This window comes from Euprymna scolopes, chromosome 15, assembly GCF_053919585.1.
Source record: "Euprymna scolopes isolate OS-2025 chromosome 15, ASM5391958v1, whole genome shotgun sequence".
Classification (NCBI taxonomy): Eukaryota; Metazoa; Mollusca; class Cephalopoda; order Sepiida; family Sepiolidae; genus Euprymna; species Euprymna scolopes.
In genome coordinates, this window is record NC_136496.1 from 97,374,566 (window position 1) to 97,399,510 (window position 24,945).

Consider the following 24,945-nt stretch of genomic DNA (forward strand, 5'->3'; position numbering starts at 1 on the left):
AGCAATTTAGGAACTATTGTTGTATTTCTGCTGTGTTTAAAAGAATGACAACATACTAATATATGAAAATATAACAATATATCTTTATTGCTAGAGATGGTAATGGATGGTTGGTTGTTAGGAGGGAGACACATGCATAGGAATTCAATGAATTGATTCTTCTTAGGCCTAAATATTCAATCAATGATGTCCTATTCAGTTGTTATTATATAACCATTTGTGACCATCTGAAACACCTCTTTGGGATGGCATTGCCACTGTAGCCACACTCCAAACATGTTTTATTCGACTATTGTCATGTTACTGAATTGAACTGACTTTGGTTTAACTTGATTACACCTGTGTACACCTTTTGCCAAAATGACCTTTCAAATATTATACATTTTTATTTCTTGACAATTGATTAAGTTTGTTGTTCCTTCCTATGCGCCTGGTGTCAGGTTAATAAATTTTATTTAAATGACCTTTTGGCACATTTGATAATTATTTTATGTTTTTTCTTGCATTTATTCCCAGGTGCATATCTTTTTCAAAATGATTTCTCGATACCCACAGCCTAGGTATTAAACATGATGTCAGGTTCATAATTTGTTATTCAAATAACCTTTTGGAACATTAAATAATTATTTTATGTAGTTTCTTGCAGATTGTCGCCAGGTGCACATCTTTGTCAAAATGTTTTCTTAGTACACATGACCTGGATATTTAACAATATCAGAGGATGATTGTCGTTCACCCAAGAAGACTTAGTCGAACATTATTAAAGACTACATTACTGCCCAAGGCCTGAATAATTTCGACCCCATGAAAATAAAGTATGAGACAAACCATGCATGCAGCAAGCCAATAAATTAGAAGGAGAACCACCACCATAGAGGGTGTCTCCATCTTTGCACTATAATAAAAAAGAACCACTAGAAGAAAAAAAAAGCAGTAAAACCTAAACAAATATCAAGAAATAAAACCTTCGTAATTGTAACACAAAACAGGAAGGAAAAAAATTTAATTAAAAAAAGGCAAGACAGCAAAGCGACTCAGTAGCATGCAGCAAAAGTCTCCAAGGATTCTCCCACAACCGTCTCCACTCATTCTCGTACAACAGTCTCCAAGGATTCTCGTACAAAACTGTTTGCGTTCTCCCTATAGCCTCCTTTTATGCAGTTGAGCAACGAGAAAACTGCTAGTTATAAAAGTTGTGGGCGCCGCCATCTTGATTTTTTCTTCCTCTTGTGCATGGACGCTTTAATAGTGAGCCATTTTCTTGGTTTCTACAATTTTCCCTACATTAATCAGAAAAGAAAAACAATTTTAATACTTACCAGACTCAATCGTATCTGCAAAAATATTTGCACCATCGTATTTTGAATTCTTTTCTATTTTTTCATTTTTTAGCATCTCCTCGGCCATCTGCAAGCTGGAGGTCATGCTTGTCATACTTGACACCATCTCTTCGAATGATACCCCTAGAAATAAAAAATATTTTATGTTAATATGGTTTATATATTTCTACATAGTAACATGTGTATATAAATTTTGCACATACACAAATATTTTGTCTCTAATTTGTTCACTGTCTGCTTAGAATCAGCTCCAGTCGCATCACCACAGAGTTGCATCCCTGTACTTGTTTTATAAATACTTCCACAGAATGTACTCTAATGAAATTACTGTACTTATATCTCTCCAACAACATAAAATCCCTCAACCTACCCGACTAACACTAAAATTCTACCCCTTCACTGTAGAGGTCCTTAGATGCTGGAAGATTTTTCAACTCCATAGCTTTTCAATTCAATAGCTTTCTACCTTGGACCACTTACTTTTGAAATTCTCTCCCAGAATTCCTGTTTTCTTGAAGGTACGAATATGCAGAAATCTAAATGTAATGTGGATAAACATTTTGCTGTCCAGCTCCCCTTTCAGTTCTCCCTCCCCTTAAAAAACAAAATTAATCCTATCACAGTAGTCCCGTGCACATCAGTGGCAATATGCCTTGTTTAGAATGTACAACAGTAAAAAAAAATATATATTTTTTTAAATTCATAGAGTCAGTATTCATGAAGTGAGTCTCCAAGTTCCTTGCAACTATGAGGTTTTTATCATTTATTTTCTGTAAATGTAAAAATGACAAATATTAGTAAAAAAAAAAAATAAACAATTAGGCACAAGGCCAACTCAAAAAATGGGGAGAGGGGTTTGTAGTCATCTTTGTCACTCTAACTTTTTACTTGTCTAAAAGTATCCCTAGCTAAAGTTTTCACTCACAACAATCACTCCAGAGGTTATTTTACTTATTGTTCCCAAATCAAATCGATTTTTTTTTATTTCATTATTATATAACAGAAAAGATTGATCATTTTTTTTATTTACAAACAAACAAATTCTACAAGAGTAGAAAAAATTTCATTGGGGGGGGGGGGGATCTAAAAAGAGAAAAATTGTTAGTAGGGCCCTCCCAAGATGGTAGATCGCCCACTGTTTTCCGGCTTGATGAACGCCAAAAATAAACAGGTCAAGCCCTAAGGAGTTTGAAAAATTGTTTGGGACAAAATAAAAGATGTAGGAGTTGGGGGGGGGGGGTTGTACACTCCAAGTTTGGGGAAAAGGAGCCGGGGGAGAAAAAAAGAAGGGGGGTGGCAACTTAGAGTTCTCTAACTTTCACAAAAAAAATATTCTACTAGCTACAACCACTATATACGATTTCCCCCACTCTGTGCCTAAATCTAAACGCAAATTCCATGAACAAATCTTCTTTCCTAGAACTGCCCGCATGTAGAACAGTGTTACGCTGGCCTGCTTCCCGGTTGAATACAATATGATAGCCTTCAAATCCAATATAAACAAGTTCATGTTAAGCCGTTCCTATAAATAATTACATTCTACCCAATTTACATCATTAACGATTACTACACTACTATTTTACATTCATTAATCCTTATCCTTGAGTGACCTTCACGTCTTGATAACTGGTGACTCCCAAATAAAAAAAAAAAAAATAAGTTGGTGTGGTATGGAGGCATTTTGAAACCTCTATCATCATGGCCAACCTAGAAGGGATTTGTTGCCTGAATGTTCCGATAAGTTCATTTTGCAATTAATAAAAAATCCATGAAAATTTCTGAAAGGATAAATAAAATATATTGTACTAATTTATACCTGCTCCTTATGCAGTATTGATACAGAACATGTTTCATCTTAAATTCTCGTTTTCAATACATTTTTCTTTGTTTCTACATCATATATCACAAATCAAATAACAAAAATGAAATTCGAGATACTAAAAGTTAAAATATCTACCAAAAAGATAATATATATATTAAAATTTTAAATAATTATTCCTCTTTAAAACATATTTATTAGAATTATAATAACTTAAATATAAATCGAATAATCATAGAGAATTTAGGACGTTAGGGACACAATCTTAAGTCTACTGGAGTGGACCTGTAATTGGACCCTTATTTGCTTATTCTGTGGTCCTCGAAAGCTAATTGATCCAAAAATTTATATAGAACTAGTAAAATACCCATTTCAGGACAGATAAAATTAATTTCCTGTACAGAATAATTTTGTACCAATTTTATGTCCCTTTACAAAGATTAAAACCAAGATATATTGCTACTAAGTCTTGTATCTACAATCTTTATTCTAATCCGGTTACATCATTTTGATTCAGGATAATTTAAGGTTTAAGCTTAAAAGGTACTAAGAAATTGAAATTCAGGGAATCTTGCTTAATTGGTGTCTGATGACTACGAATGAAATTCAATGCAAATCTGAAATATTTGAATTTTCAAATGTGAGGTTGTGTCCCTATTATGTGCTCTAAAACCCCTTTAAAATATCCTCCCTTTCAAATAAAATTTTAAAAATATTCATGGAATGATATTTAATGTCTATTATTAATATTTCACAAATTGAAGGTATCTTAATTTTTACAAAGGGTTCCTCCCCTCTTGACTTTGCATAAAACTATAGTAAACTAAATGTAGCCTACATTACTCAAGCTTATGGCTAACAGCTGTATTACTATATTCATAATGATAGATTAATTAGTTGAGCCATGAATTCTGTACATACAAAGACATAAACACTAGCATGGTGCCTGGCATTACTCTGTCATAAAATATGCTTAAATATATTAATCTATGCAGATTTCGTATTTCTTATTATAGAGCCAATTCTCTATTGATTAATATATTGTACCCGATATATAGTAGTAGCAATATCACACCATTTTTTCTTTAGATCGAATAAACTCAAATCAAGCATTATTGAAAAGAGCATAAAAAATAAATATCTTTAGTTTTTTTTTTTTTTAAATCGGCCCATTAGAACTGGATTTATGACCATTCAAAGTATCAAAAAACGTGTGGTTCACCAGACATTTTGCCTTAAGTCCATCCTATTCAAATACATACAAGCTTGTGACTGAAAATGGTAGGAAATTTGCACAATTTATAGACTAACCCATCTTTAAAAAACTGTATCTTAAGACCTTTTTAAGATATTATGATGAAATTTTGAACATATCATAATACCATGAAGGTTCAGTTGGTTTTATTTACGACCATCTTACTTGGTAACTTACGGATTAATTAGCATATTTCATTTTCATTTTACCGGTTTTAAGTAGAAACCTCATAAAAACAGCTAATAAAAATGGTAAGGTTTTATTATCATAGGAAATATTATTCTGATGGACATTATTATTTGTCATTATCATATCATGAAAATCCAAGATGGCGACCAGGAAATCCAAAATGGCCACCACAACACAATTCAAAGAAATTATTAACAAAATATGGCTTGTGGCATATCAAATTAAAGGAAATTTTGTACAGATAAGAATTATATTTTCAAGTACATTAAACTAATTAGCATACTTAAGTTTCATTTTAACAGCTTTAAGTAGAAGCATCATAAAAGTTTTAAAAAAAAAAAAAGAGAGGTAAGGATTTATTATCATTTGTCATCATTAAACTGAAAGATCCAAGATGGCCACCACAACATGATTCAAAGAAATTATTAACAAACTATGGCTTGTAGCATGTAGGAAATTTTGTACAGATCAGAATTATGTTTTCAAGTACATTATACTAATTAGCATAAATAAGTTTATGGCTTTAAGTAGAAGCGTCATTAAAAACAGTTTAAAAAATGGGAGGTAAGGCTTTATCATCATGCAAAATATTATTCTGATGGACATCATTTGTCATCATTACACTGTGAAAAATCCAAGATGGCAACTAAGAAATCTAAGATGGCCACCATGACACGATTCAAGGAAATTATTAACAAAATATGTCTCGTAGCATATCAAATGAAAGGAAATTTTGTACAGATTACAATTGTTTTCAAGTACATTAAACTAATTAGGATAATTAAATTTCATTTTAACGGCTTCAAGTATCCATGACAATTATCAGGAGAGTTTCTACCACTATTTTGTATAATTTTTTATTTTTAAATCATTGTTGAGCCTTCAAGAGACATTGCGGCCATTTTTTGTTGTTCTCATGTAACGCTCGACACTACTTGTTTTTTTAAACAGAATAAACATTTACAACACCAAAAAATTATCGAGGTAGGTAGAAACCTACCTCGATAATTTTTACAAGTAACTTGCCTTTGGTAACATTTTTTTGTTACATGTTTTTTTTACCACTTTTTCATACCTCTGTGGATTGTAAAACAATCCCCATAATAGTTATTCTTTTATTTAACTGGGTAAGTGGTTTGTGTGTTTTAACTCATTTAAAAGCGTGGTTATTGTTGGTTATTTTTTTTCAAAGAATTTTTTTTTTTTTTATATTCTTTTCCTGTCCATAATTAAAAACTTACGTTTTCTAAATAATAACAAAAATGAAATGAATACTTTATCTTCGTAAGTTAGTTGAACATTTTGTTTACAGATTCTCATATTTATATGCGTTTGTCACTATTTCTATTGACTCATGCATAAGAAGTTTTTATTCAATTCTTTTCAAATTTGAGGACAAAAGAAATTAATATATTCACTATTAAATAGCGTTTGGACACAGTTTCTATATTTACTTATCTTTGTACTACAAAGCATTAGCTTTGAGATGTTTTATTTGTGACTTGAAAACCAAGAAGAAGAACAACAACAAAAAAAAAACAATGTCCATTGTCAGTTATTCTTTTTCAAAGAATTTATCTATTTTTTTTTTTAAATATTCTTTTCCTGTCCATAATTAAAAACTTATGTTTTCTTAATAACAAAAATAAAATGAATACTTTATGTAAGTTAGTTGACGAACACTTTGTTTACAGATTTTTTGTACGCATCACGGTGCACAACAATTCTCATATTTATATGCGTTTGTCACTATTTCTATCGACTCGTGCAAAGAAAGTTTTTATCCAATTCCTTTCAAATTTTAGGACAAAAGAAATGAACATATTCACTATTAAATAGCGTTTGACCACAGTTTCTATCTTTACTTATCTTTGTACTACAAAGCGTCAATTTTGAGATATTCTAACTTTTGACTGGAAAGACATACGTGTTACTCCTCCTAGTTCAAGAATTGATAAACAAAATTGTAAAGTAATAAATAAAGATAAATTAGATGGAAAGAAGTCGTTTTCTAAAAACTAATAGAAAGATTGTAAATTAAAAATATTGGGTTAATTTTTTGCTCCCTTGACGAAAGGAGGGTGGACCTGTAAATTCACCCTTGTCCGTTCGTCTGTCCACACTTTTCTCAATAACTACGCCTTGGAATTTTGTGAAAGTTTGCAAAAACATTAAACATAGTATGAGTAAAATAGTAACAGAACGGGTTAAAATGGTTAAAATTGACACTTTTGTCCTTATTAAAAAATATTGATGCCTTGGATTTTTATAAACTTTCTGAAAAGTTGTAACTAACTGATTTGTATATAATTTTGTTTGTCTATACTTTGCGATAACTCTTCAGTGTGCTCCAGAAGCTCTTTTAGGGCTAATAAAAACACTTCATTTTTTAGACTATTTTACCATATTTGTCCAAAATTTTCTTTGTATGTCTATTTAGCTGTTTTGCATGGTGCTGAACTCAAATTTAAATATGTTAAGGCCTTGGGGACTTTTGGGGCTAAATGGAGGGGGGGGGGAGAATGATGGACTTCGTCATTCCTTTTTTTGCATGGTGCAGAACTCAAATTTACATATGTTAAGGCCTAAAACTGCACTGTTTGTTCATTTTCACCAGGATTTGACATCCCCTAGGACTTTTGAGGCTAATGGGAGGAGGGTGCAAATGCTGAACTTAGTCGTTTTTTTTATACCTCGTTCACTGTGCACTCACAGGGGGCCATACATGCTTCACTTGTTTGTATTCATTTCCAAATAAAATTTTGCTTACCTGAAATTGAAATATCTCTTTGATTTTAACTTGTGAGAACTTATTTATTTTGAGCAATTATTTTTATAACATTTGGATGTAAGCAAATCTTTTTTCTTATAAATGTACAATTCTTTTTCTCGAGTCATTAATGGATTTTTTATTCGAACTGAGAACATTTTTGCTGCATAGTAAATATATATGATCTTTATTAGACACAAGTGATTCAAAATATTTTTACTTACTGAGACTGTATGCAAATGAAGTTACATCACTTTAAGCAGAGTTATCTACCTTGGGTGAATCTTTAATGTTAAGAAAAAGATAAAGTATACTAAAAATTGAAGTCTTCTTTCTTACTGTAGTAAAATTCTAGCAATGAAATATTGAATTTCAAGTGAAACCAATGGTCTCTACTGAATTGTTAAAATAAAGTTTTCCTACATTGACCCAAGATTTTCAGTTTTCACAAAATATTTACCTCCCTATTGTTACAATTAAAACTCTCCGGTTTCTTTTTTGCAAAACTTAATTTTCGCAAATTGCCTTCGAAAACTATTTTTACTAATAATTGATTTTCTACCTTACTGTTTTTCGTAATTTTTTGATATGTTCATTACTGTGACATAACAATTCAGTAGATACCATTGGTTTCACCTGAAATTCAATATTTCAATTTTCGAATCTTGCTACAATAACAAAGCAGAACCAAGAGTTGAACAATAATGTAATCATCTCAGTGTCAAAATGGGTTAATAATCAAAGAGAATGCCTTTATTAACAGTGTGATCTTGCATTTGTGTGTGTATTTACTTCACAAAACATGATTGTTCATTTATTGTATTTATCCAAATTTGCTTTTTCATTTTTTTTTTCTTTTTGTACAAAGGAGTCACCACTTATGAAGGCTCGAAAGCCACTCAAGAACAAGAGTTAATAAGTGTACAGTAGTCAATGGGTTAACATCATAGTGGAAATTTGGTAAATTGGATTACTTAAAGGGACACGACTCATCAAAAACTTGTTCACTTTAGACTTGAAGATGGCCATATTGTATTCAGCTAGAAAGCAAGGAAACAGAAGAGAGTTCTACAGGCATGTAGTTCTAAGAAAGTTTTGTTCATAGAATCTACGTTTAGGTTTAGGCACAGATAAAGAGTGGGGGGAATTATTGATAGTGATTTCAGCTGAACAAGTGTTTTTTGTGAAAGTTTGGCAAGATGGGATCATAGATTGGAGGCTCAGATGAGCACTTGATATTAAAATAAGGATAAAGCAGAGACAGGCTGGTAACATTTCTTCTGTGGGAAAGCAGTTGCAGGAAAGAGAAAAGGGCATCCCCTACTAGCTACAAAGTCTATTTTGAACTGTCAAGGCAGGATAAGGTGCTTCTAGCAGCTCCTGCCCAGATGTGGCAACAGTACTCCATTCTTGGACGTTGTTGCTTGATTTTTCTGTATTTTTGCTTTAAGTGATTCTAACTGTGCATCTTTGTATATGTGATATTAAACATCGATATAAGATTATTGCTAGAAAATAAATGATATATTCTAGGCAATTCATGACACTGGGTATATAATGTCAATCATGTAGTCTCAGTCACTGCAAACAAAATTCATAATTCAAGTTTAAAACAAACAACAACGTTTTATTTTCAGGATAAAATGACAATTGGCTTCTCCGTCGAATGACAGATTTGCAAAACTGGACATATTTCCCAAACAATCCATCAGTTTAAAGCCCAAAGAACTCCCTGTCTCTCAGACTAAACAGAGACCAACTGACCTCCTCTGCCTATCTTGCTGGAATATATATATATACTAGCATGGATACCCAGCGTTGCCAGGGTCGACATGAAGTTCGGTTTCGCAACACCTGCTATACTAAGAATATTGAGCAGTTTTTCATTATTATATGTCAACTCTATCCTTACCCAACAAAAATAAAAGAACGAATGAAAATATGAAAATGTAATCCCCCCCTCCCCCGAAAAAAGAAGTATGTGACAAACTCGCCACCAAATATTTTGGCAGAAGGGATACGAAGAGAAGCTATTCTCCAGATATTGAGCACCTTTTTATGACTATATTCCAGTTGAAGCAAATTTCTTTTATGCTACCTCAGTCTAGAAAAATTTGTTATTACGGTCTGTTGCAACGAAAACAAACTGTAAATAATTCAGTTTCAAAAATACCAAAGTAGAATTTATGTTAACCAAATGTTTATGTTATAAAAATGATGAGTTATGACTTATTGCGTTATTAAAAGAAAAAAAAAATTAGTTATGATATCAAAAAAATGTGAAGAAAAAAAACTGGTAAAAAAATGTAAATAAAAGTTGTTGTTTTTTTGTTTTTTTTAAATAAAGAATCATAGTTGAATTGAATTGCTTGTTTATTTTAAAATAAAAATTCACTGGACCACAATGTTAATTGCAAAATCACAGAAATTATTTTATTTAAACTAATTCCAAAAGTAATGCTTGAAAGTTTTTAGTTTTAATATCCGCCGAAAAAGAAAACAAAAACAAAAAGAACAACGCTCGTGCCCAAGGGACATAACTCAAACCGATTCATAAAAAAAATCGATATCGGAAAAAATAAATTAAATTAAATATGTTATCAATATAAATCAAATTTAAATAATAAACTTACATAGAACACTTAAAATAATTTTCTCACTATAAACAATAACTAATACACCGCTATTTAATAAAGTCAATTTTCCTTAATGTAATATGCAAATGAGGTCACCTCTTTAATCCTATATTTTGCAATAATCATAGTATACATAGGAATGAATAATATGATAAAGTAATGGATTTTTGTATATATTAATCAACTTGTAAACAAAGAAACAAACAGACAGGAATACAAATTTATATTTATATATATATATATATATATATATATATATATATATAAATATGCTGGTGTCAGTTAGGGTAGGCCATACAGTCAGCTTACTTGAAAAAGATAGGCTGTTTTATCACTGGACATAAAAACAGGGGCCCTCTTATCTAGATGGATATAAATTCAGTAACATTTTGAATGGTCTGATTCCCCAGCATAAACGTTCGTTTTAATGAGATAATCATATTTTTGAATGGGTCCAGACAGATATTTTCCCATCACCTGCATGTTGTCTGCTGCATCTTACTCAATTTGCAGCAGGTCAGAAATATTTTTAATTGTGCAACATGTGCTCCCCTGCTCAACAAAAATCACTGACCTAACGCTGTTTCCATGGTCTTATTTGTCTTCTTTTTTATCTTCTCTTCTGGCTGTGCCATTGTCTCTCACATTGGCGACGGTCAAGAAGGAGAGCACAGGTTGACAAGTATAAAAAAAAATAAAGCAAGAGAAAACATGGAAAACACATTCTTTATTTATCGATTAGGCTCTGAGTGCATGTGTGACACCATTGTGAGGAAACAACTCTCTATACACTAAGGTCTACATCTACATAGAAGCCTTGTTAATCAGTCAGTTGATAATTCATTTCCTTGTCTCGGCCTCCTAACGCTCAACTGTTACAAACTCAAGACAGTCAATAAAGTGACTCTAACTGTCATAAACTGTCACAAAATTGATTACCACTCTTAAAACTGTTTGTAAATTAACTCTCAACATATCAACTTATATGACCGAATTTTTGCCCCTGTCATACCTTGATTAACAATCGTATTTCAATTGCCTTTGTGTCCTTTGGTTAACAACCTCCTTGTTTTTCTACTAAGCTCACTTCCAATAACCTTTGTTCTACTGATCAACTTATTTCTTTTTTTTTTTTTTTTTACTTCCTAGCAATATATTTTTGTGAGAGGCGTTGAGTATCACATAATCAAGTTTATTTTCTGTGTGTTTTCTAAGTCCAATTTTGAAAGAATCTTTCTGGTTCAATTTCAATTTGTGGTGAATGGAGATTCAATTCAAATGAACGCAAAAAAGCAAAAGATTTGAATAGCCACCTTCTTTCTTTTTTCACTTTGTTGGGATATGCTCTTCTTTTTACTTACAAAAGCAAGTTTTCACAAGAAGATGTTCTTAATATCTTTTAACCAATGAAAATCGTTTTAAACTGAAAATCTAACAAACTCATGAGAAATTTTTATCGCTTTAATTTACAATAAGCATTTAAATAAATAAAATATCAAACTCTGCTGTTAAATTAATCTTTAATTTTATAACATTAAATTAATTACTTTAACTCAGTTTTGCATTTTTATTTTATATTTTATTTTTTAGGATGTATCCCCTTCTTTATGTATAAATATTTTAAATAGTTAATGTTAATTGCATAAAAATAAAAATCAACATTTAAAATGTAATCATTCTGTCTCCCTGGCTAATTTTAAAACTATACATAACATAAGAAATAATTTATTTATGGGTATCTAGATTAACAAAAAAAAAACATTGTCATAAAAAATAAAATGATACACACAATCACATTTTTATTTCCACATTAATAATTAAAGTCATAATCTATAATTTTATATTCGTCAAATGAAAGCATCAAATTATTTTATAAAAAAAAGAAAAGACTCCATTTTTATCCTTTCTTACCCCGTATTCTTTCCATCTCTTTCTCTCTGTTTTTACTCATTTTTTTTTCACTGTCTCTCTATTTTAATTTTTTCTCATCTACCTATTTTAATTTTACTCTTTCTTCATCTGCCTATTTGTCTTTTCTCCCTTTCTTTATTTCTACTCTTCCTTAATTTTATGCTTTGACTGCACAGACATAAAATAGGTTGGCAGACATTTTTCTTTTTCATTGTCTTTTCTTTAAATACATCTTTATGATTTATTTTTTTTTATTTTTTATGTTACTATTTGTTTTCTTTTCTTCAATACATCTTTATAATTTCCACTAAATAAGAAAGAAGTTAATAAAATTCTTTTTAGTTAATTTTAATAAACATTTTCTTAGTAAATATTAAAATAAAGAAATACAAAGTAATATTAATCAAATAAAAATTAATATTCAAATTCTAGAACCATAAACCTATGAAAAAGAAAGGATGTATAATCAAATAATATAATATTTTGGCATGAACATAGCTGTTCTATTCACTCTATTTCATTGTAGAATATACTTAATTTTCCTAAGAAAGCAGAAAATGAAATTACAAGTATTTCTCTATTTTGTATTATGTGATATAGACCAAATTCACAAGATTATTTTGGATATATCTTCTTTGTATAAATAATAATATACATAAAGAGGAGCCAGTGAATATTTCTTTAACATTAATAGATTTTTTAGAAGATAATTGATTCCATTTCACAAATCAATTATGGTAAATCTTTTAAAAAGAAAATATTTTATTTCCAATCAATTTTGATATTTTAATATTTATTTCTCTTCAATATTATATTTTTGATTAGTCATGTTTAAAGTAGGGGGAACTTTTTACTTTCTACTCATGAAGGCTGGGAATAAATTTAATAAGAGAAATTTTTTGTGGTTCACGGCAATAAATCATATTTCAAGCATTTTCATTAGCTAATCTCCCTCCTTTTTCTACCCTTTGATAAGCAACTTAAAATAGAGCGGAGGGGAAGGAGGTAAATAAGAAGGGCACCTAAAAAAAAAAAATTGTTTTAAAAAGTTTTATTTTCTGTTTTCAAACTCCTGAAAAGAATTTTATTTTAATTTTGTTTCTGAATCTGCTTTTTTGAAGAAGTCGAGAAGCAGATCTGCTTGAAACTAAAACATTCTCATGTTCATTAATTCAGTTCACTATCGTATTGAAATTTTTAAGTAATCCATTTTGCAAAAACCAAGATTAGACATTCTCATTTATTTTTATATAAAAGTTAAACAGATTAAAACATATATTGTTGCATGTGTATGTTTTGTTAACAATATATATATATATATATATATATATATATATATATATATATATATATATATATATATATAAAATTTTCAGAATGCGAGAGATTATATAATTATTTCCACAATCAAGCAACATCGCAGCTCACAAGAGCCATGAAAACTAACAACCTGAAGGTCAAAAACTAGAGATTCACCCTCATTTGGGCTCATCAGTTGAACACATCTGAAATCTGGATTCAAAACCTGAATCTCTTGCATGCTAGGTGAGTACTCTGAAAATTTTAATATTAATTTGCTCACTAAGTTAGATTGTTGGATGACATCATCCCAGTGAGTGAGTGTAAAAATCCTATTTGTGAGACATTGGCTTGGGTTCTCATTGGTTGGATGATCACACCTCTTGTTTTAAATGAATTAGGTATGTGCCATGGTTGAATTTCGCTGTGGTTTGCTTGATCTGTGTTAGTTAATAGACTTTCCTGTGTGTGGCGTAGTTGCTCAAGTGGCAGAGTACTTGCTTTGCATGCAAGTGATTCAGGTTTTGAATCCCGAGTTTGGATGTATTCGATAGATGAACTCAAATGAGGGTGGAACTTGAGTTTTGGGCATTTGTTTTGTTTGCTTTCATGAGCTGCGACATTGCTTGACTGTGGAAATTGTTATATATATATATATATATAATTATTTCCACTGCCAGACAACATTGCATGCAGCCAGCAAGAGCTACATTGTCTGACAGTGGAAATAATTATATATAAAAGTGAAATTGTCTGTGTGTGTACATTTCCCTATCAAACTTCTCTGTCAATTTTCAGTCTACAGACTCGAGATTTGACATAAAGACTATTGAGATTTGGTAAAATCTTTTTAATCAGTTTTTGGCCAGAAATTTGGCTGTCAAGGGGTCAAAGTTCAACAATTTGACCTTTGAAAACTTTACAAACTCCTCCTCCAATTTTGGGTCTAAACACTTGAAATTTTAGATGTAGGTTACTTGGATATGGATCAAACTTTTTAATTTGATTTGAGCCCAAAACAATAAATGTTAAGGGGTCAAAACTGGGATCAAAGTTTTAAAAAATTTTGACCTCTCTACCAAATTACTCAGCCAATTTTTGGTCTAAACATTTTAAATTTTTCATAAAGTGTATTCAGACATAGGGAAAGCTTTTTAATCAGTGTTTAGCTGAAAATTTGGCTGCCAAGAGGCCAAAGTTCAAAAGATTTGACCTTTGCGGTCTCTAGCAAACTATTTAGCCAATTTTGTGTCTAAACATTGGAAATTTTAGATAAAGGGTTATTCAGGCATGTAGCATGCTTTTTAATCAGTTTTGGGGCAAAAATTTGGCTGCCAAGAAGTCAAAGTTGAAAGAGTTGACCTTTGCAGACTCTACCAAACTCTTCTGCCAATTATGGGTTTAAACACTTAAAATTTTAGATGTAGGTTACCTGGATATAAGTCAAACTTTTTAATATATATATATATATATATATATATATATATATATATGCACATAAAGTTATGAATAGTACATAGGGCCCGAGCAAAGCCGGGCTGAACTGCTAGTATATATAAGACATTGCTTTGCTAGTTAAAATTTCTCAATAAATACATGAAACATTAAATAAGTTCACTATCACTGATTAGTAAATTTGTGCGACCACATTTACATGATTTACACATTATTTTAAAAATTATTAATCATTCATTGATATAAATACAACATAAAATATGATAATAAACTCTTTAAATATCATATAAAAAAAAATTAAATAAAAGGAAATCCATCAGAATCCATATTATTAATATTCCATTATAGCATATGAAATAGAAAGAGAGAAAAACTTAGCACCATATTTTTTCAACATTAAGACTCATTTTTAAGGGAGGGGGGGGAGATAAGATTAAATATTTTTTGTAAAGTAATTAACCTAAATAAATACCAATTCATAAGGTATTTTCTTTTATTAAGTAAATTTAGCTTATACTTGGTTTTTAAAAAATAATATTACCATAAAAATAATAGTAAAAAATGGGATTGTTTAAGAAACAACACATAATATTGATTTTTTATTGCGTCCTACTGATGAAATGATCACCAAAGTGCCCTTCACATTGAATGGCAGTAAAACAAAGACTGAACATTTATTACTGAAAGTTGCTGGACAACTCAGACATAGACATAAATTTATTTATATTAAATATGTTTAGATCGCAGAAAGGATTGAGGATTTCATTAACGATTCCATGGTTGGCATTTTTTTTTTTCACCCTGACATTGTAAACAAATACACAATAACTAAATCAATTATTTAAATTTATATCGTTGCACTGTTGCTTATGTTATACTTACCATTTTCATTGCGACATTTTGGTTTCAGTATCAAATTAAGTCCATGTACTTCAAACAGAGTGCTGTTTCCAAGAAGTGTTGACCATGGGATGGTTACTGTGATCCGATCAATAATGCTACTGACTAATTCCACTGGGACCGAATATTGTTTCAGCCAATGATTTATGAACTGAAAGTAAAAAAAAAAAAAATTCAATGAAAGACAAACAAATTTTTGGTGCTTCTTTACAATCAGCAAAACATAAAAAGAAAATGTTTTATTATATTTTAATAAATTTTTTAATTTGCATTTATCTCTCTTGATTAAAACTAGTTTAAAATTAATACTCCTGAATGACAGAACTTTTTTCTTTTTTAAAATAGGAAATACTGGATCTTGGTGTCTTTCAATCTTTTCTCTTTAGTTAAGATATGTTTTTGATGTGGAATTAATTTGATAATTTATCAATTAATCTTTTCTTGTGATTTTTTTTTTTTTTTTTTTTTTTTGTTGGAAATTGAACTTTTTGCAACATTGTTGTTGATTTGCTTTTTTAGGGAAGTGTGTGTCGGTCAGCACTAACCCTATTCGGGTTTAACTGGCTTCCTCCAAAGGAGGAAGTTTCATGGGAGTATGAAATTCACAAGTGGTCCTTAGTCACATGTACATCCCCATAAGAGGAGATGACGAAGTTAGGTTTTTGCAGCTCTTGCAGGAATATGTTGACGTCCTCCTACATACAGCGCCTGAAATTCCCAAATTGGTCACCAATTTTAGTAATAATCAGGCTCAACCTTACTTAACTTTAGTGATCTGATGGGACCCAGTGTGTCAAAGTGATTATGCCGTATATTTTTTTTGGGTGGGGGGATGAGGAGGTACTTATGAAAATTCTGAAGAATTTTGATATATTATATTGAAATTTTTTTTTTGGGACAATAAATAATTTGTCTAATTTGTCTATACTACATTGGAATTATTTTTCAGGAAATTTTTGATAAAAAGTTTTCAATTTAATTTGCTGTTTTAAACTTTTGTGTTGGCAGAATAATTTTAAGCCTATTCCTTGAATAAACAGAGTAATCGTACCATAGCAAAAATTTAGGTAATTGCAGAAAAGCAAAAACTAAATCTCACATTAGACAATACAGAAATTTACAATGTCCAATTTACTATTAATGAACTGAAAGTCTCTCTTGCAAAATCCCATGATACAGCATCAGAAACAGACGATGTACAATATCAATTTCTGGAACAACATCTCGCAAAGTACCACAAGATTTTTAATCAGAATTATAGTCAAGATTGTCTGCTCTTTTTGACTTCATGTTTCAGCTCTGCAGATGTGACGATGGTGAAAAGTAAGATATTGTCCCTTCTGATTAATAATTATTTTTCTATCAGATACTATGAAAGGGCCCCCCCCTCTTTTCCTTATGTTAAGAATGGCATTCTTGTTTGCATGATCCTGTCTAATTATCCAATAAAATGGACAGCAGAAACCGGAAGTCAAAAAGAACAATAATCTGGACTATAACCTTTATCAGTTATGGTATGTGCAGCTTTCAGGGAACAAGGTGGAAACCATAATTATACAAATACCTAAACCAGGATGCATCAAACTCTAAAAACAACCAATCTATTTCACTAAATAAGACTTAATTATTACTGACAACACAATACCATGGGGCTGCTTCCCAGCTGACTACAACATAGTCGTTTTCAAGTCCAATGCAAACAAATTCTTTGGACCACCCTCTTAAATAATCTAATTTTGACCAATCACCACTATCATTACCAATCATCATGGTGTTACCTCATCGTCCACCTGATACTTGTTTAACTTTATCCTCGAGTCGCCTTTGGGCCTTGATAAGTGGTTTGAAGAAAAAGAAAAAAAAAATCAACTCCTACAACTTAAAACCTTTATCAGAGCTGACTTTGTACAGAGAAATCATGTCATTGCAGGTATTTTTCAACCTTGAGAAGACCTACAACACTACATGGAAGTATGAGATTATGAAGAGCAGCCACATTTATACAAAACTTTCAAATCATATTTTCATAGTTAGGAATGGATCCACAATATCTAAACTTCTGTAGTTTTTGTCTTCTTCTTTGGCCTTCTGCGTTGACTGAAGTAAGTAATATACCATACCTCAAGACAGTACGTATGCTCAGCTTGCTTTCTTCAAACTTATTTTTATGCAGCCCAGGATCATCTAATTTGCATACAAACAGCAAGAATTCACATTACTTTCACATGATTGTTGAGCATAAAATCAGCTGCACGTTGCCATTTTAGTTTTTCTATTATTACTAGACTTTCAAAAAACGTGCAGAAATGTGGACGTTTCTGAGGCAAGTCACTTTCACAATCAGTACAATTTTCCTAGAAGCAAGAGATAGGTGTAACCTAGGATAACATTTTATCAGTAATACTTTTTATCGTAAAAAAATAGTGTTATTCAGATAGTTTATCTTAAATTTTAGAAATCACTTTTGTGTATGATTTTTCTATTGCCTCGTCATCTCCAGATAGACAGATGCAAAGTTGCTTTAATAAAATTGAAAAATGCACAAACGTAAATGGATTCAGATTTTCCCCCAAACAAAACCGTATTCATACATTTCTGTTACAAAAAAGCATTTTGATCCGCAACTCAAAAAAAATAATACCGACATATCAACAGCTCAACAAACCAAATATATATGTCTTATTCTTGATAGTAAACTAAACCCTTAAAATCCATTATAGAAGAGAAGTTTTGTTGATTTCTTTACGAGAAGAGCAGGTTACAGTTAGGAATTAAGAAATTGAGCAAAGATGTGATATCGCCTTTTAGTGGAGAAGATGATGTAGTCAAATAGATGAAAAAACTGAAATTGTTGGCCAAGTTATGAAAAGAGCAAACCTTACTAGTTTCATTCCACTTTTTCTGCATGAAGATGTGGTTGCTCTCTAGCTTGAGATGAGTAATGAAGATCAGTTAGATGAAGGCATGAAACTAGCTACGGCATTCACCAAAGATCCTTTTGAAACATATGAAAAGCTAAAAGAATTCAGCTACAGTACTAAGTTGGATGAACTCTATAGTGGAGGAAAGTGGAAGAATATGAACAACAGGTGCTTAAGAAGTTATTGTCAATTGGAGATTAGGAATACTTGGAGAGTTAATATCTGAAATAAATACAGTGTATAGTGCCTTCAGGGAGTAAAAAAAGCAGATGTCCAAACACAAATCAACAGTGGTTAGTTGAGAAAGAAGAGGTCCCGGTATGCTGTCTAGGTACAAGAGAACTAGAAGAGTTGAATCTTTGACAGCCAAGAGAGAATGTTGGAACTGAGATTTTTTGTTCATTGTGATGTTGTAGAGGAAGGGTTTTGTTAATTTTCTTATAGAATTAGTCATATAACATATATAAGATAAAAATGCATTAAAAGCTTAAATCTTTTAAAAATCATATCAAAATTGACTGATGAAGTTTTTCCCATGTAGAGCATTAGTCAAATTAGATTATGTCAGTATAATTTAAAAAAACTACAATATATACAAAATCAAGGACTAAGATTATGTTAGAATACTCTTTGTACCTCTCCTATGTAAAGATTACATGTAGAGGCTAACAAACTTTCAAGTCCAACATAGAACAGAGGCTCGGTTCCCATAAGTTTTGATGAGTAACAAACAAGGTCCTAAATAGATGCCCATCCCCTATCTCAACCATCATCAATGGGCCTAAGGTGATTTCATCAACATCCGACAAAGCCAAACTCTTTGTTAAGCACTTTGCATCAAACTCAACCCTATGCAATCAGGGCCACTTACTGCTTGAATTTCATCCAAAGACCAGAAAACATCTGAGTGACATCCACATTTCTGTCTTTGATGTTGCCAAACTTATTAAGAACCTTGATGCCAGCAAAGCAATTGGGCATGACAATATTCCAATCATAGTAATCAAAAAGCTGCAACCGGAACTAAAATAGCTTCCATTCTTGCAAAGGTGTTCAAACACTGCCTAAAGGAGAAATGCTTCCTTGAACAACCTTGTTAGTTTCCCCAGTATTTTCCGCATCTCAGTGCGGACCAGTTAATCTTCTATGCATTATGAGCAGGTTACTCGAATGTTGCAATATTTTTTATATCTAATGGGGTATGCTCCCTCAAAGTTGGGAGATTCTATTTATAAACGCTGCTAATAGGAACTGACAAATCAAATTAATTCATGTTAAGCTACAAACCAATCAGAAACCAGAATTGATCCATAAAAATAAAATTTTTTAGCATTCCAGCATATGATTTTTTTGTGTCAGCACGAGAAGGATCTTTCACTCTTTGCTTGCAAAATTATAAAGTCCAGAACCGGTACAGAATAGCTGCCCACTGAGAATTCTTCATATCCAGGACTTTTACAGAATAACTACCAATCGAAAACTCTTCTAAAATTAAACATAGCTTCCAATTCAAGAATAGAGAAGTTATCAATTACCTTAACAAAAACAACCTACTCGGTGACAAGCAATATGACTTCTGTCCTAGAAGATCTACAGCTGATGTACTGACTGAAATTTCACATAAAATCAGTGAATCTATTGACAGGGGTTTCCTCTCTAGAGCAGTAGCTCTTGATATATCTAAGTCATACGATAGGAGTTGGCATAAAAGTCTACTTCACAAGACTTCCAACTACAGACTATCCAAAAATGTCTTCTCAATCATCAAATCCTTTCTCTCTAATAAGTTTTTATAAGTAGCTATTGATGGGCAGAAGTCCAAAGCTCAAAGTATGCCATGCCTTAAGAATCCATCCTGGGCCCAACTCTCTTCCTGATCTTCATCAATGATCTCTCAAATCACATTCCAAGATCATTCATCGACATATATGCAGACAACACTACCATCCATGGTAAAAGTTCAGAGGCCAGCAATGATCAAGATCTTTCTGAGTCTCTCTATTCCGACCTTGAGCACAGGTGCAATTGGGCAAAAGGGAACTGGTTCATTTTTAATGCATCCAAAAACTTTATCTTTTCATCATAAATGCTCTGATCCCCACTTTGCTCCAATTGAAATGAACAGCTTTCAACTCAAAGAAACTCTTTGCTTCGACAAGATTCTGGAACTGGCATTCACTTCACTTAAAATAGAACATTTACATCAAATCTGTTGCCAAAGTCGCTGGAAAAATGGTTAAATCATTCTATCGCTCCAAAAGGTATCTCACTCTAGACGTAATCCTCTACCTGTATAACTGCAAAGTACATCCTGCACACATCTGGAGGTGGGGGGGGGGGTGCTGCTCAAAGCCCCTTTCTTTCATTGACAGGGTCCAAAACTAGTTTTGAAACCTTATAGGTGATATCCTTTTTTCTTTACAACTTCTTTCTCACAGAAGAGATATTGCTAGTCTATCTCTGTTCTATTGTTGTTTTCATAGTAAGTGCTCGATTGAGTTTCAATCTATGATTTCCCTCTGTAAAACATTCATAACAAACATTTGCCCAACTGCAATCACTGTCAACATTTTCCCCCACTCTCTGCCTATGTTTAATTCTAAAGGAAAACGATAAGACTATCCAACAACACTTCTATCTTTACTGTGGAAATGCAAACATTAAATATGGTAATTAATTTCAAAAAGAATTACCAGAAAAGCAGTTTGTAATATTTACAGACTCGTTATCTGCCTTCATTTTCCTAGGAGGTTGAATCATCCTTACATCTTGGAATAATATCAGGGCTTTACATTGTTAGTGAAATAGTCACATTTGCAAGTGTTTTTTTTTTATTTTTCAAGCAACAATTAGAAATAATAAACGTTTATCTTTTAACAACATTTTTTCACCGACAATCTCCCAAACTCATTGCTGAGTGAAAAATGTCTTTTCAACCTTTATCTTTTTTTTTTAATAAAACGAGCAAAGTTAAATTATTTAAACAATAAAAATTTAATAGAACACTATGCTCTTTTTTTTTTTAATAAAGACTGTTTAAAAACATCTGAAGAAATTTGAATGTTTATACTTTCAAGTCTCAACATATAATTTGGTGCATGTTTAGAAGTACACTTATTAAAAAAAAAAATACAAAAAATCTTTCACATACTCGTCATAGAACGAAGATGTCATATTCCAAAAATCATGTGGGTTTGGCTAGTAAACGAAAATATTTAGTTGCCAAAGGTCAACTAAAGATAAATTTGTCTGTAGAACCCTGAATATCATAATTTAGTTAAAGCACAAAAAGAAATAATCATCTTATTGGTATTCAAAGAAATGAAAAAAGCAAGTAAATTAGCTAAAAATAATCCTTAACAAAGATATCAAAATACCACATAGAAATTTAAAATGAAAATCTAAGAATACATAAAATTATCATGTATATATTATTTTTGTAAAATAATTTTTTTTGAAAATTCCAAATTTTTTTATTACTCCTTGTACAAAAAGAAAAGATATTACCATCATATGAAGTTGAATTCATATGAAATAGGGCATTTTGACTATTGTTAGTGCAAGAAATTGGTCCAACATTTGCATTTATTCATCTAGATAAATTTGTAAACATGATCTAGGTGATTACGTTTAGTAGGTTGCATGTTTGCAATGCGTTTGACTAACAGGCTTGTTGTGAGAGAAAAGATAAACCAAACAAGTAATTTGAAATCTATATCTAGTCTAGAGTTTTAACCACTCAGAATTGGGCCCCCACCCCGCCAACTAGGCAGTAGGATTTTATGTCCATAAATTGACAGCAAATTAATCTTTTCACTGCCACAAAGGACCTGGATTACATATGTATTCCAATAGATAAGGGGAAGGAGTTGACCAGCTACATGTCACACAGTCAAAGAGCTTTCTGGGCATCTCACAGTCTTTCCAAGTAAGATGGTGTCTTGCGCTCTAAGTCTGATATTCAGTAGAACAGAATATGCAAATAAGTTTCAATTAGTCAGCCGCAGGACGGACAACACACGGATTCTTTACTAACTGTTTTTTCTTCAATTTAACACCATGGCGAGGAAAAAAAATAAAAAATTATATAAAATTCTGAGGATGGAGTCTATCTCTGAAATAATTTTAAACAAATAAATATTAGTTTATTTTCCTAATATTGTGTCGTAATTTGACTTATAAACATATTTTATACATATTTTATTTCAATTAGTGTTAGATTTTTCAAAGAATCTAAAGACACCATTGTCATTTTCCTTCAATTCCATTTTGGGTCACGATGAGTAATTATCGATGAGGTTCATAAAATATTTAGGAGAGTTAAAAAAAAAAAATGAACGTTAGGTTTACTTTCAGCAGTCTTGTAACTCTTGTTTCCCTTATTTTGTCCTTTAGTCTTCGCATTTCATAAGTGATATTTCTGACAAAGGGAAAAGGCTTGCTGTTTTCTGAGTAAGACTCTATCCATCTCACATTTATCATAGACTACTTTTCTTTACCTTGAAATAGTATTTTTTAGTTCCTTACATTAAATGGCTGCATATCTTGCCTAGAGCAATTTCCATATAAAATAAAAATAACTGAAATAAATTATATCATAAAGAAGCAAAATTCATTAAAAAGATACATGTTCTTTGTTTCATAAATCAAAAATAAAATTAAGCAAAACATATCTTAGTGAAAATGTACTTATGAAAAGTTTCAAACATTTAAATAATTAATTTTACTGGTAGTTTTAAGATTGAAAATAATTTGCTTTTTTTATAATTCAAATTTGTTTCAATTCGTTAAATAGCCCCATACATCAAAGTGGCACTGTACCTTGTTTGTGGTGTAATATTTGGTGTTAATAGTTTTTTTTTTTTTTTTTTTTTTTTTTTTTGCATTACTTGATCTTATAATACGAATGTCATTTTTAATTTTACTTTCAAAACAAATATTTAAAGCATGACTATATTTGAATATTATTTTTTCTTTTTCCACAAGAATTTCCAACCAGTAATAATATATCTCCACATGGGTAAAACCAGGTAAATACCAGTTTATTATAAAATATTTAATGCATTGAATAAATGCTGAAAATTTCATCAACCTGATAGGTCCTGAACTGTCATCTAAGTTTCAGCTTCTGTCCTATCGACGAAATGCGGCATCTCTATCTGTTCTACAAGTATTTTAATGGTGAATGCTCTGATGAACTACAAGCACTTGTACCCCCCTCGATGTAAATACCGCCGAAAACCCCGACAAGAAGCTAAATCCCACCCCTACACAGTAGAGATCCCTAGATGCAAGAAAGCTTTCTACTCCAAAAGTTTCTTCTCAGAACTACTAGACTTTCGAACCCCCTTCCAGGATTCTGCTTTCCCAACTGTACTGACATGCAGAAGTTCAAGTGTAATGTGAACAGGCATCTTGCTACTCATCTCCCTTCATAATATCCTTGCAACTTATGTCCCTGATAATAGCCCCATACATCAAAGTGGCACTGTACCTTGTTTGGGGTGAAAATTAAATTAAAAAAATAGAAAAATAAAAAAAATAATCCCAGCGATGATCTTGAGTTTTCACGTTTCAGTTGACATTATCTTTTTCAGATGTATCTTATCAAACTCTGAAATCTTTCTGTCAAAGTTGAAGAGCTGCATTGCACATCAAACTGAATTCTTTACTTAATCCACGGGGGGGGGGTAACATACTCTCATTCCATCAGTCATAACTGGGTAGAAGTCCTTAGTAATTCGCAATTGCATTTTGAGTGGCACCTGTACTAAGGATTAAACCTTCAAACTTGAGAAGGGTGTAACATGACAACTGAATTTTATCAAGTATTTTATCCGCTATACCACAAGTCCGTGTGGACATTGTGAAAATAACATTCAAGATGAAAACAATCGTCCAAAGAATCTAAATAATACAAATAATCACTCCTCATCTCAAAAAATTCAAAATCAAAAATTCAGAAATGGATAATTCCAATATTTTTTTTTTCTTTTTTGATTAAACAAAAAAAAGCCATGTTTAAGATACAAATATTTTTTTATTGAAAACTATTAGATCTCTTTTTTATCTTGACGTTTGTTATATAATTTTTTTAAGCTTAATGATTTTTAATAAAATATATTTGCATCTTAAACACGGTTTCACAGGCATTTTGTCTATTTATTCAAAATATCAAATTTCTTATAGATGATTCCACAAACTTTTGCCAAATTTTACTAACATCTTAGTTTGTTTACAATGAGCTGACCCCTATGGGAACCACATATCATATTTTCGGGAGAGAATGCAGCAACACTGCCTCACATTTACTGCTTGCATTTCACACAGTACAAAAAAGAAGAGATGTTTTTAACAGTATAAAAAAGGCAGACTACAACATAAAAAGCAAAAAAAAAGAAAGAAAAAGAAACATCCATACAATATGGCGCAGAAGGCAATTAAGATGAG

General features: G+C 31.3%; 1 protein-coding gene across 1 annotated transcript in view; it reads right to left on the bottom strand.

Moving 5' to 3' along the window:
• Positions 1–24,945, bottom strand: part of LOC145294017 (autophagy-related protein 2 homolog B-like) — a 252,530-nt gene that overhangs the window by 198,512 nt on the left and 29,073 nt on the right. Inside the window, exons 2-3 of the mRNA XM_080140978.1 lie at positions 15,557–15,725; positions 1,320–1,463 (exon numbers count right to left, since the gene is read on the bottom strand). Coding sequence (XP_079997104.1) covers positions 1,320–1,463; positions 15,557–15,725 — 313 coding nt within the window. The remainder of the gene's footprint in view (positions 1–1,319; positions 1,464–15,556; positions 15,726–24,945) is intronic.